Raw genomic sequence first — 14,993 nt, 5'->3', positions numbered from 1 at the left:
AGGATGATCAGATATCATTAGCAGGATTCTTGCTAAAACTAAATTTTACAAAGAAGCACACAGATGAGCTGAGGAGAAGTTTCAGGAGCCTGAGTGAAATTTGTTCAAAGAATCATTGTCAATGGGGCTTTTATTACTAATGCCATTTTTTGTATTCTCATTGTTCCTTAATTATGACTTAGCTAGATTAGTTGGAAGCAGCATGTCTTATATTATTGCATCTCCCACACCAACAACGCGCATTTGGCTAAGCCAACATATAATCATTTATCAGCCAATTACTTATCCGTAGGAATGTAAAACCACTATGTAGTTTCTGCCATTCCTTTGCCATTCCTTTGCTTTGCAACTTAGGAAGTTGGAAAATTTTTCATTTATTTTTTTTTAAGATTTTATTTATTCATAAAGACACAGAGAGAGAGAGAGAGGCAGAGACACAAGCAGAGGGAGAAGTAGGCTCCACACAGGGAGCCCGACGTGGGACTTCATCCTAGGTCTCCAAGATCACACCCTGGGCTGCAGGTGGCACTAAACCACTGCACCACTGGGGCTGCCCCCATTTATTTTTGTTTTTTGAGTAGTCAGAGAGTTTGACCTTGTTGATCATCATATATTAAAATACTTCTTGTGTGAACTTTTATATTTTGTATTGATTAAATATTATTGTTGGGTTATTTTGCAGAAGATAAAATTTGAATTTGTGGAGAATTGGTAAGGATGTAAAGGAAGCATTGGCCTCATTAAGTAAGAACCCTTTTGAATATATTTTTTAGATTATAATTATTTTAGAAAAACTTAATTTGAGTATTTGATGTGTTAAATTCCTTTTATCTCTGTGTATGTCTCTGATTGAGACTGTCCCTATACATATGCAAGCCAGTGTTTTAATCTGGACAGGTTCTTTTCTTAAATTTGGAATATAGTTCCACTTTAAAAATTAGCCATATCTTGATAGTTTTGATTTGATATATTACAACTTAATTGTCAATTGCCTTTTATCAGATTGCACTATCCTGTTGTATACCATACTTCTTAAGAATAATATTGCATTAGAAATCTCAGAATATAAAGCCTAAGAAATATATCTTTTGAAAATCACTTTCAGAAGCTAGGAGGCCATATCCTATCATGCATATAATTTCCTTATAATTTAATCAATTTTCATAAATCTCATGTGCATTCATGAGAAAGTCTTTATATTTTATTGTTCTCTGTATTTATTTTTGTGACCATCTTATTATTTTCACCAATCTTATTTAAAACGTCTTCCATTGTGGGAGCCTACAGACAGGAGAGCCGGATGGTTAATGAAGATGAATTTTGAGGGACACTATGGCATAGTCAGATAATTGAACACTGATAATGAGTCTTCTAATCATATCATTAATTAGAGACTAAAGAAGCTAATAAAGTTAGCTCAAGAATATGAGTTAAATGTGGCAATGAAGAATGAATAATCCTCTGTAGGAGAGCATGAGCCTTCCTTGTTGTACTAGGTCAAAATTATTAAAAGTGGAGATAGAGTTTTAAGTTCTCAGAAGGGTCTATAAACATAAAGATTAAGGCCAGACTAATGGATTCTAGTACATGCTGACATCCTTGCCTCTAATTATGATTTAGTCTTTTCTTCTGAATCCCAGAAGTCTAAGGAAAACGCCATTAACTCAACTTTTCCCTTCAACCTTTAACATGTTTTATATTGATATCCATTCTTTCTTGTAGATTTCAATCTTTTTTTCTCTGCTTATTTCTTCTCCCTGAATCCATAAACATGTTTAATTATCTCCTGACCTAAAACCCCTTCCCTCCAAAAAAAATATTTACTCAACTGGGCCTCTCTCTTAAAGGCTTCTCATTACTTCATTGTCTCCTTCCCTTTCAGACGTTGTGGAAGAGTACTTGCCACTATCTCCCATTTCCTCAAATCCCAGTCACTGCTTACTGTACATAGTTCAGCTGCCTCTACCACCACTCCACTAAAACCACATGAAAAGGTTACTAATGATCTTCTCATTGATATATATCCAGTGATCTCTTTTCAGATTTTAGTTTGGCCTCCAAGATATTCAGCACCTATGAACACGTCCCCTTCCTTTTAAATTCTGTAAAAAGGGAAGAACCAAAGAAAGTTGGCTTGCTATGTTTGCTTCTTTTTCTTCCATGATTCTAAAGAGGTGGTTTACTTTTGTCTACCATTTAGAGGCCTTTCATGGTGGTAATCCAGGTCCAGAAGCCCTTTGAAATGACAAAATCCCTGAGAGAGAAATGATTAGAGTTTTGGAAACTATGCTTCCCTCTTTCTGCCTCTGCCTCCCCTGTCTCACCTCATTTTGCCAGTCTTTCCTGATGTTGTTTCTATAAGTTTCCCATAATTTGTTCTTCCCTCTGGTTTTGATTAAAGCTGTATGAACACCATGAGTCAGGCTTTCTCCACCTGGGCCCATATAGTCGTTTTAGCGTTGTTGCCAAAAAGTAGCAAGATCTTTAACACTGTCATTTCTTTAAGATAAAAATACAGAAACATCTAGTTACAGCAAGTGCTTAGAAAGGAGTGAAAACAGTTTTACAAATCAATTCCTTGTGACAAAGTGATGATCAGTATTCTCTTCCAAGATAATTGCAGTCATTGAAAGGCCTGCTGTCAAAAGACATTGCCTGATTTATTCATTCCGGTATTTGAACCTATGTGTCTGAGGTCTGGGAATACTTTTAAAAATTCATTTGTTTTGCTCTTAAGTAGAAAGCTATATTATCATTAATTTGGCATATAAATACAGGGATCCTACAGGCCCATTTTCTCTCTGGCCGGCTCCACTCTTGAATGAGTTTAGCTCTTTAACCTGCTTGATGTTGTCATTCCTCAGGTATTTCTCCTTACCTTTTCTCTGCTTCCCTATTAATTTTCTCCATGTTGCTGCTTTGGCTTGGTTGGAAATGTCAGAACAAGATGCCAATGTGTTCCAGTCAGGACGAGCCTGTGTTCAAACTGCTGTATCCTGTTACTTGGCTCTTACAGGAAAAATACTGCGGGTGCAGTGTCTCCAGTTGGAATTGAGATGTATAAAGCATCTGCTTGGTTTCTTCAGCTAATGAGGTTTTGCTGAAAAATGAGTGTAATGAAAAAATTCTGGCTGTTGGCAGGACCTACTGATGAAGGCTAATGAGCATAAATGAGTTTCTGTAAGGCCCCAAAAGCAGAGGCATAGAATGTTTCAAATGCACTACCCTTGAGGCGAGACCAGCCTTGGATGAGGTGTGACCCATTTATTTGTTGGCTTCTTTTTTTCTTTCCTTCTTTCCACCCATTCAAGCCAGCCCCAATAGATTTTATGCAGCGTATGACATTTTAAAAATAAAGCTACATAGACTAGGGTTCAATACAATTTTCCAAAAGTAAGAATTATGAACTCTATATACTTGTGTACATTATTTATTAGAAGAGGTAATTTTTAAATTTAATTGATAGAATACATTCTATCATTTAGAATTCTATCACATTTGATAGAATTACATTCTATCAAAAAGCAGATAGAAAATAGGTATTTTGTAGACAACCCTTAAGGTTGAGTTTTCTTAAAACCTGATCTGAAGTGGATGAAGAGTGGACTGTTGGTGGATCACAAGGGCTTTTGCTCACTGCTCTGCTCCCCATAATATGTTACTGCAACCATGTGATTTTTAATTTTCTATGTCAACTTGACTGAGACACACAGTACCAAATATTTGATCAGATATTCTGGGTCTGAGGGTAAGGGCATTTGGGAATAAGACTAACATTTAAATCAGTAGATTGAGGAACTCAGATTGCCTTTCCTAATGTGGATGGGCTTCATCCATGAAAGTCTGAGTAGAACAGAGAGGTTGACTCTTCCCTGAGTAAGAGGATTGAGGATTTTCCTGGCCTAATTTCTTCCCTGAGTAAAAGGATTGAGGATTTTCCTGGCCTAATGGCCTTCAAACTGGACATCAGCTTTTTTTCCTGCCTGTGGATTTGAACTGGGTATTGAGCTTCCTGGCTTTCAGATAAACTATATCATCAATTCTCCTGGGTCTTCCACCTGCTGATTCAACCTGTGGATCTGGAAACTTACCAGACACCATAATTGCCTGAACCAATTCTTTATAATAAATCTTTTTCTGCCCTTTATTCTCACATACACACACATACACAACACACATGCGCGCGCATGCACACACATCCCATCAATTCTGCTTCTCTGCAGAACCCTGACTAATAGAAACCACAACAGCAGTCAGCATATAATCTGTGAAATACATCCTATGACATGCTCCATATTGACTTTGTGACTTTGGACTTAGACATACCTACATTCAGGTTTAAGCTCTATCACTGGCTAGATGTATGACCTTTGACAAATTATTTCATCTTTCTCCATATTGGTTTCCTGATCTTTAAATATGGTAATTCTAGTGACACTGTATAACATAGAGCTTAAATAATACATCTTGATAGCAGACTATCAAGATATATTAATTTTTTGACATTCTAAACTAGGCTGCAAAACAAATATAATCAATAAAATGATAATGTAAATCTTACTAATAAACTCTCTGTTGTTTCCATTGAATAAGTTGTGTAGTCATACCTTGTAGATATTATGGGTTTGGCTTCAGACCGTTGCAATAAACCAAGTATCTCAATAAAGCAAGTCAAATGAGGTTTTGGTTTCCCACTGCATATAAAAGTTATGTTTATACTATGCTATAGTCTATCAGTTGTGTAATATAGCATTCTGTCTAAAGCAACAATGAACATACCTTAATTAAAAAATACTTTATTGCTAAAAAAAAAAAAAAGATAACCAGTATCTGAATTTTAAGCGAGTCATATTCTTTTTTTTTTTTTTTTTTTTTTTTAAGATTTTATCCATTCATTCATGAGAGGCAGGCAGAGGGAGAAGCAGGCTCCCTGCGGGGAGCCTGACATGAGACTTGATCCCGGGTCTCCAGGATCAGGCCCTGGGCCGAAGACAGCACTAAACCGCTGAGCCACCCGAGCTGCCCCGAATCATATTCTTTTTGCTGAAAGATGGTCTTGCCTTTATCTTGATGACTGCTGTCTGGTCAGGATGGTGGTTGCTGAAGGTTGGGGTGACTGTGGCAATTTCTTAAACTAAGACAAAAATGAAGCTTGCCACATTGATTGACTCTTTTCATAAATGATTTCTCTGTAACATATGATGCCATTTGGTGACATTTTACCAATTAGAACTTCCTTCAGAATTAGGATCAGTCCTCTCAAACCCTGCTGGTGCTTTATCAGTTAAGTTTATGTAATATTTTAAATTCCTTGTTGTCATTTCAATAATCTTCACAACATCTTAACCAAGAGTAGATTTCATCTCAAAAAACCACATTTTTTGTTTATCCATAAGAAGCAAGCCCTCATCCGTTAAAGTTTTGTCATGAAATTACAGCAATTCAGTCACATCTCTAGACTCCACTTCTAGTTCTAGTTCTCTTGCTGTTTTACCACATCTGCAGATACTTCCTCCACTGAAGTCTTGAACCCTCCAAGTTATCTGTGAAGATTGGAATCAGCTTTTTCCAAACTCCTGTTAATGTTGATATTTTGACCTCTTCCCATGAATCACGAATGTTCTTGATGGCATCTAGAATGGTGAATCTTTTCCAGAAGGTTTTCAATTTACTTTGCACAGACCCATCAGAGGAATCACTATCTATGGCATATATAGCCTTATGAAGTGTATTTTTTTTAAATAGGAAGACTTTTTTTTTTAATTTTGTTTATTCATGAGACACACACACACAGAGGCAGAGACACAGGCAGAGGGAGAAGCAGGCCCAACGTGAGACTCGATCATGCAGGGAGCCCGACGTGGGACTCGATCCCAGGACTCCAGGATCACGCCCTGGGCTGAAGGCAGCACTAAACCGCTAGGCCACCAGGGCTGCCTTAAATAGTAAGACTTGAAAGTCAAAATTACTCTTTGATCCATGGGCTGCAGAATGGATATTGTGTTAGGAGGTATGAACATATTAATCTCATTGTATATCTCCATCAGAGATCTTGGATGATGACCAGGTGCACAGTCAGTGAGCAGTTATATTTTGAAAGGAATCCTTTTTTCTATACAGTAGATCTCAACAGTGGGCTTAAAATATTCAGTAAAGTATGTTGTAAACAGATGGGCTGTCATCCAGCTTTTGTTGTTCCATTTATAGAGCACAGGTAAAGTAGATTTAGTATAATTCTTAAGGACCCTAAGATTTTTCAGAATGGTAAATGAACATAGGCTTCAATTTAAAGTCACCAGCTATATTAGCCTCTAACAGATCCTTTGATCTTTGAAGCCAGGCATTGACTTTTTAGCTTTGAAAGTCCTAGATGGCATTATCTTCCAATAGAAGGCTGTTTCATCTACATTGAAAATCTGTTTTTTGTTGTTGTTGTTGTTGTTGTAGTCACCTTTATTAATTATCTTAGCTAGGTCTTCTAGAAAACTAGTTACAGCTTTTACATCACTTGCTGTTCACTTTGCACTTTGATGTATTAAAGATGGCTTCTTCCCTTAAACCTATGAACCAGCCTCTGGTAGCTTTAGACTTTTCTTCTGCAGCTTCCTCATCTCTCTGTGCCTTCATAGAATTGACGAGAGTTAGGGCCTTGCTCTGTTAAGTTTTGGCTTAATGAATGTTGTGACTGGTTTGATGTATCCGGACCACTAAATCTTTTTTCATTATCAGCAATAAGGCTGTTTCCCTTTCAGGTCATTTTTGTGTTCACTGGCATAGCACTTTTATTTCCTTCAAGAACTTTTCCTTTGCTTTCACAACTTGACTAACTGGTGCAAGAGGCCCACTGAGGCCCAGGCTCTCAACCTGTCTCAGTTTTTGATAAGCCTTCCTCACAAAACTTAATCATTTCTAGCTTTTGGTATAAAATGAGAAACATGAGACTTCTTTTCACTTGCACACTTAGAGGCCATTGTAGGGTTATTAATAGGCTTAATTTCAACATTGTTGTGTCTTAGGAAATAGGAAGCCTGAGGAGGGGGAAAGAGATGGGCTGGTCAAGTGGAACAATGAGAACACACACAGCATTTATCAGTTAAGTTTGCTGTCTTTTATGGACACTGTTTGTGGTACCCTAAGACAATCACAATCATAAAATCAAAGATCATTGATCACAGATCACCATAACAGCTATAATAATAATGAAAAAGTATAAAATATTGTGAGAATTACCAAAATGTGACACAGAGACATGAAGTAAGCAAATACTGTTGAAATAATAGTGCTGATAGACTTGTTTGACGTAGGGTTGCCACAAACCTTCAGTTTGTAAAAAGCTTAATTATCTGCAAAATGCAGTAAAGTGAAGTGAGATAAAATGAGGTATTCCTATAAATGTGTCTTCTTCTAGAAAATGTTCAAACTCTTCTTACTGCTCCCTCCCAAAATCCAGTCCTATTGATCTTTTCTAATAACAGTCTTCTAGTGACCCAAATAATCCAGTGATAGAAATGCCTCAGAATGATTTAGGTTTAGTGCCTGTTCCACTCTTAGAAACAAAATTAAAACCTGATGTTTACTGATTCCACTGTGTAACTATAACCCTTTCCAGGGATTTGATGCAAAAGGTTGACTAGCTTTAAATGATAAAAGATGTGTAAAGATAACATTAAGAAGGTATATGCATAAAAGGGAATACTAAGCAGTTATAACAAAAATGAGGATGTGTTCTATATGCAAATATATGAAAAGCATCATATATAATTATTTAGTGGAAAAAGTAGCTGATAGTATGCTGCCTTTTATCTAAAACTGTGAGAAAATAAGAATGTAAATTCTTGTTTGCTTTTCTAGTAAAAGGAAATTCTGGAAATGGGTATAAATAATCCTAGCAATTACCTGGTTGGTAGACAGTGGGGAACTATGTAATAGGGACCACAGGTAAGGAGAGACACTTCACTGAAAACTTTAATAATTTTGAAATTTTGAACCATATGAATTAATTATCTATTGAAAAAAAGAACAGGGAGAAGGAAACCATTAGAGCATATTCACGTTAAAGTTTCTCTGTATACCCTTTGAAAGTTGTATTACACTGTTTTATTTATAGCTCCCAGCTGCAAATTTCTTAGCTTTGCTGCTTTGACCTGATTTGGGTAATTTAAAAACTAGACTCTAGACAGATGTACATGCAGTGTTTTAATTACCATAGTTTAAAATTTTTAGAAAGAGTTACACTGTATATACAGGTAGTACCTATCTTATGGGCAATTATACTATAAAAATTCTTTTTCTACTGTACACTTAAGCATGGTTAAGATGCTAAATTTTGTGTTTTGGGATTTTTATCACAGTAAAAACATTTTTTAAACGTCTTGATTCATTTGTAAAAATGAAAGTTTTAAATAAGAATATTTCTAACCACAGGTTATTGGTCCTCAGTCATGTGATTAAAATGACCTGTGTACATTCCTTGATAGTTTATATAAATATGTGTGCTACAAGGTATAATTATTTCCCTTTGTTGAAAATATCCTATTTATATTTGCAAATACTCGTGTATATTCAAGAGATGATTTATGTATTGTTAATAAATATAAACAGCAATACTTTAAAAAAAATTCATCATACAGACCACCAAATGAACCGTCTTTCTTTTAATATAAGGTGCTGTACACAAACTAGATAAAAAAGTGAGCATGGGGAGCCCCTCAAGGGATTCTCTCTGTTCTTATATAGACTACTCATAAGCATACAAAAAGCCTTTCAATGAGACAATAAGAGTATTGTCAAGTGACTCATACAAACATTACCTGCTCTTGCTGATAGGTTACAGAAGGTATCTGGACACCCTGATGTTTGCGGAGTTTATGGAGGAGACTGTATTGAAAGAGTGGGTCAGGATCTGGATAAATAGGAACAAAGGAGCAGTTCAAATGTAGAAGGACAGTAGGCAGAAACTTGAGATGGACAAGAATGAACTGTGTTTAGTGGAGTACTCTTAGGCAAACAGATGGGAGGTAAACAGGGAACCATAGGTAGCAGTGGCATCGTAAAGATCTTCTGGAAGTTGGACCTTTATTTAGAAGCACTACTTTTAGAGTATAGAAGTGATATTCTAAACATTACATAAATATATGTTTACTCACCTATCTTTCCTCCCTTTTCTTCATTCAAGAAGTATTTTTTTGACCACTTCTTTTGTATAAATCACTGACATAAGAAAATTAACCTGACAATAAACTACAGAAGATGGGCAGAGCCAAGTATGAAGCAGAATATTAAGGAAGCATATTACAATAATTTGGAATTGTGATTGCATTTCTGGAGTTGATAAGAAAGCTACTGTTTTTTGAATGCTTAAGACGATATGTCAGACACTGTGTTAAATGCTTATATGTGCTCTGTATTATCCTCATAATCCTATTTATTATTTCAATTTACCAATGTCAGCAAGGTAAACTGACATAGAGAATGACAGAACAAATACGGTACATATCATGTGTTTAACAGATCAGTTTGTGAATATATTACATGCCCTCTTTTGTTTGATTCTCCCCCTGTGTGGTAGGCAGCCTAGATATCATCGTTCCCATTCTACAGATAAACACAAAATTGAGAAGCTTGCTTGAGCGGTCATTCATCAAACAGTAGACACCAGCTATATGCTCAGGTACTCTTCTAGGCAATGGGGACATAGCAATAAACAAGATAGATCAAGGTTCCTGTCTTCAGGGAATTACTTTCTAGTAGGAATGAATAACATTGAACACTTACATAATAATGCAATATAATTTCTGGAGCTGGTAAGTACTATGAAGTAGACAAAATAAGGTAAAATTATAGGGGCTGGCTGTGGTAGAGAGAGAAGACCTTTTTGAGGAACAGGATAAGGTTGAAACCTGCATAACAAGAAGGCATTCACAATACAATTGGAAAGGAAAAACATTCCAAACATATTTGAAAGCTTATCTGCTATCCATCTTTCCCAGGACACTCTAAGCTCCTCACAAAGGGACACTAGGTTGTATTTATCTTGTAACACCAGGGTCTACCATGGGGTTTATGTATTAGAATGTCATAACTGTTGGTCAAATGAATGAGTACATAAATACATGTGAAATGGAGAGCACCAGTACCATACAGGCCTTGAGTATGTATATGCATATATACATGTGTGCATAGTTTATGAACCTAAAAGAAAATATTACAGTAATATTAAGGGCAATACAATTCAAAAATAGAAGACATTAATTACTATTAGGAAGTTTTCAGAGAGATTTCAAAGACAAAATGTTGGTGCTTTGAAGAAAATTCTGAAAATAGAGAAAAGATGGTTCCAACTTTGACAGAGAAAGGGAATGACTAGGGTGAGACTACGCATACCGAATTCTTTCTGAGGTAGAAATAGAGTGCAGGGTCCCACTTGGGCTGTGGTGAGGGCCTATAACCATCATGAAGGTTTGTGAATTGGAACTTTCTGAAATTCTGAGTTTTTACAATCAAAGAATTCTTCAGCCATCTAATAGTCCCCTAACCAAATACTTATGATTCAACATGTGTTGTGGGCATCTTAGATCTGAGTACTCTGTCATACAAATGGAAACAACATTATCTTAAACAGGTCTGTGATTCAAAAAGAAGATACCACTTTGCCACCTAGGATCTGTAAGCTGCCTTATTGTCATTGAAATTATCATCTTTGTTCTTGTATATATATTCACTTGCTTTTTACTTAAGAATTGCTAATTATCCTGAAGATTTTGGATAGTGGATAACTTGCCCACTCTAAGGTTACTTCTTTTGATGAAGTAAATACTAGACTTCATCTGACAGAAATAGCCTTAATCTGTTCATTTGGTGTTAGAAATCTTGATGAAACTCTGAATAATTAATTTTTTCTCACCCTTCTGAGTAACATTAACTTTTAAGGTCTTTATCAAATAAAAATAGAATTTATGGTATTTTTAATGTGTATTTATTTTTGTTGGGTTGTTATATCATATTTTCTCTTATATATTCATTTAAATCACATGGAAGTCTGCCTGAAATGGCATTTTCATGATGATTCTGGGAACCATCCTTTTGATTGTATGATATTTACTGCTGATACATGTATTCTGGTGTTTCTTGCTTTCCATCATACATAAATTCTAGTGACATATTGAATACCATAGAGGGGAACTGACTGATGGTAAATCAGACATTTTATAGCATACTATTGGGAATGTTGTATTCATTACTATAAAGAAATTATATTTGATCAGTATTTTTCAGAGCTTCCTAGTACTGTAATTTATTGATGCTTCTTAATGTTCTCTGCTAATTAATACCGGCTCAAAATTGGATCCATTTTAACAGTGTATAATATATGCTATAGTGAATCTTTTCCACACACACACAAGAATAGCAAATATCCAATAGTATCTTTGATTAGCACTGTTAAGCCCAACAGCTTGTATTTCATGAACACAGTGTTAATTACATAGTCAGCTGGGTAGTTCATTCTCTACTATAGGAACTATATATTAGAATAAAGCTATTTTGATGTATATGGTGCCAAAGGAAAATTGGCTAGCAAGAAAGGGAATAGCCTAATATGTGGTTGTCAAAAAAAATAATTTTCACTCACAATCATTTTTTTTACAGAGAATATATAAGTTGAGTTTTTTTAGTTCCTTCTCTTCCTTCAGAGTTAAATGATGGAAAATGACTCTCAGTCCCCAAATCATTCAAAATAGGCCTAACAGGGTAGCCCCTCTGGTAGGGGTGAGATTTATGGCTTTCTGTTCCTTGGTATTCCATTACTCTGTCTACACTATCAAATTGATTAGTAGGCAGTGGAGAGCAAGGAAAGAGAGGTGACTGCATGGAGCCAGTAGATGTCCATCATTTTAATGAACTGCTTAGAGATGGTTAATATCATCCTTGATTCTCATTGTAGCTGATGATGACCAGATCTTTTTAAATGTTCCCTCCCTCCCCATTTTATCTTACAGGGTCCACTGGAAAATGATCTCGTAGTTCACGTAGCACTTGTAGCAGAAAGCCAACGGTATGAGATCCAGATGGATAGTGTGTTCCTTTGGGAGGAAGGGTGGAGGGTCTACTACTTTATGTTGCAATATTGAGTATAGTGGCAGAGATGAATTTCACAGAGTCCTTAACAGAGTTTCAAGGATGTCAGTAATGTTACTTTAAGTGCCAGAACAACTCTCTTTTCATATCTGAAAATAATTTTGTTTTAATTGATGTGAATATTCAATCCTATGAACTGTGCCAGTGTTGCCTGGGCTGTGTTTTTGAGAAGTTAGTGCAACAGATACTAGGAATTCCCCAAAACAGTGCTTATTCTATCTGCCAGCCCCTAGAGCTCCCACCTGATGCCTTGTGAAGAACTCAAGAAGGCTCTGGATCCCAATGCAGATGGTATATTGCTCATGTTAATAAATTAAAACGATCAGCAAGCTAGCTCCCTCCCCTCCTCCACCATTCTCCACACTCTACATGCATTGCCTAAAAATGTCTCTTGCTTTTTCCCTGTGTTCTTTAGCCTTCAGGTTTTCCTCAACACGTATGGTATTCAGACTCAAACTCCTCAACAGGTAGAACCCATTCAGATTTGGGCTCAGCAGGAGCTGGTGAAAGTAAGTGATTCTGCTTCTTTATTGTCAACTTTATGGAGGTGCTAGAGCATGATGATTAGCTTAATTTACAGTCAGGTAGCACAGTTAAAATCCGATTCTGAGATAGGTCATTAATCGAAAAGTCATTCTAATTAAGCTGAAAAACCTGCCTTATCAGGCAGTGTTACTAAAAAAAACCCTGCATTGTGTGTGTATACATTATATTCATGGGTCTTATTGATTCTTCTAAAGTCTATTATTCACCTAGACTGAGCACTTAAATAACAAATTAACCTTAATTTTAGTACCTTGTGTATAAAATTAACCTTTACATTGGATTTGATAATTTTCACTTACATTACCTATTAAGGAAACCTTCTCATCTAAATATTTATTGGTAATAACTACTTCTCTTTTTCTTTTGCCTTACTATTTGGAGTCTGAAGTAATTCCCACCCTTTTGGTTTGCTAGGTGTCAAAGTAATTATAAAGTAACATCTGAGTTTATCTTTGATGAAGTTACATACTTCTTTGAATTGGATTAAAAGGTGACTTTTGAGGCCTTTTGCCTGTACTACTCTGCAGATGGATTCAGAAATGCCTGTTTAGGAATATCCCTGCCCATTAGGGACAGGAAATTGTGGACTTCCACTATAGACTATAAATAACTAGTTCCACTAGTTATTTATAAACCACCACTTCTACTTAGTAATTGATAAAAAATAATACAGGAACAAACTCTGAAGTGTTTGATATAAATGTTTTCTCTCTCAAATGATCAAGATTAGCTCAATTCAGCTGATAAAAATGTTTGTGATCAAAGCCTTGATGCTATAAGAAGGAATAAAAGCTTAGAGACAGGGGCAGCCCAGGTGGCTCAGCGGATTAGTGTCACCTTCAGCCCAGAGCCTGCTCCTGGGGATCCAGGATCAAGTCCCACGTTGGGCTCCCAGCATGGAACCTGCTTCTCCCTCTGCCTGTGTCTCTGTTCTCATCTCTCTCTCTCTCTCTCTCTCTCTCCCCCCCCCCCTTTCCCTCTCTCTCTCTCTCTCTGTCTCTCATGAATAAATAAATAAAATTAAAAAAGAAAAGCTTAGAGACATGAGGTGCACATTGCACAGGAGAAAGCAGGGCTTCACAGTGTCACTGCTCATTGGCCTAGACTCTCTCCATTGGCAACGAACCCAGATCTGGGTGTCAGATCACCCAGAGTACCAGCTCTTTGAGAGCTTTTAAACTCCCTCTAACAAATTTAGAGCTCTCTTCCCCTCTGCTTAGAGATAAGGCTAAAAATACAAGGATCCCTAGAGTAGGTAACATTTTGAAATCACACGAAGATGTAAATGGGTTTTGTGGCAGAAGAGGAGAGGAAACTGAGGATTCACAAGGCAAGGAGAGGAGGCAGCATGAGAGTGAAGAAAATCTAAGGCTCTAACACTGCATTTATTATTACTGGCTGTTTTTACTGGTACACTTTTTATGGTCCTTCACTGAAAGCTCCAGAGAATAGTAACAAAGATTATTATTCTTTGATAAACATGTGTTCAGTGCAAATAAACCTGACTTTGTTTTTTTCAGGCCTAATTTATATTGCAACTTTTTTTTATGTTAGGTAAATCTGTACTCCACCAGATAACATGCAGTCAAGATTTAAAAGACCAGCATGGCTCCAGATGACTTAAATGTGACATTTCATTCATTCATTCATTAGTGAATACCTGCTATGTACAGAATTTTTTGTGGGGCACTCAGATAAAATGGCTCTGTGCTCTGTCCCTGTTCTCAGTGAATTCTGAGTCTACTGGTTTGACAGGAAAAATATTTAATTACAATCCACCTTGATTAGTGCTATAATAGATGTTTATACAAGGTGCCATGGAGGTGATAGGAAGCATTCCTTTAAGAGTAAGGTGAAGACTTGGGTACCTGGGTGGCTCAGTTGGTTAAGCATCCAACTCTTGAGATCATGTCTTGCATCAGGCTCTGCACTGGATGCCTGCTTAAGATTCCTCCTCCTCCCTTTTTCTCTCCCTCTATCCCTCTCCCTCCTCCTCCCTCTTTTCCTCCCTCCCCCCTCTGCCCTGCACAGAATGATACACATGCACCACTCTCTATCCCCCCGCCCCCCCCCCCAAATAAATAAATAAATTGAAAGAGTGAGGGGAAGACTTCTAACAGGACCTGACTTATTTTATGTTTTGTTGTTTTAAAGATGGTGTAAACAAATGGTTTAGAGTTTGAGTATGTGGTATGGGTAAAATGAGATTTGGAGCCAAGAGTCCAACTTCTCTAAGCATGTGTTAAGATAAGATAGAAGATTCTCTGTGTTCCAAGCTATTTGCTGTTTGGGATTCATCCTCTAAGATATAC

The 14,993-nt window shown here is 36.6% G+C and overlaps 1 protein-coding gene across 5 annotated transcripts in view; it reads left to right on the top strand.

The window, feature by feature from the left end:
* PHKB (phosphorylase kinase regulatory subunit beta) overlaps positions 1-14,993 on the top strand; it is a 220,795-nt gene that overhangs the window by 155,940 nt on the left and 49,862 nt on the right. For all 5 annotated transcript variants that reach the window (XM_077898542.1, XM_077898540.1, XM_077898543.1 and 2 more), the window contains 2 exons: positions 11,997-12,052; positions 12,551-12,644. In XM_077898542.1, the coding sequence (XP_077754668.1) occupies positions 11,997-12,052; positions 12,551-12,644 (150 nt within the window). The remainder of the gene's footprint in view (positions 1-11,996; positions 12,053-12,550; positions 12,645-14,993) is intronic.

The sequence above is a fragment of the Canis aureus genome, chromosome 5 (assembly GCF_053574225.1).
Source record: "Canis aureus isolate CA01 chromosome 5, VMU_Caureus_v.1.0, whole genome shotgun sequence".
NCBI classification, from domain to species: domain Eukaryota; kingdom Metazoa; phylum Chordata; class Mammalia; order Carnivora; family Canidae; genus Canis; species Canis aureus.
Note: the sequence above shows the minus strand (reverse complement) of the source record. Positions and strands in the feature narration are given on the sequence as shown.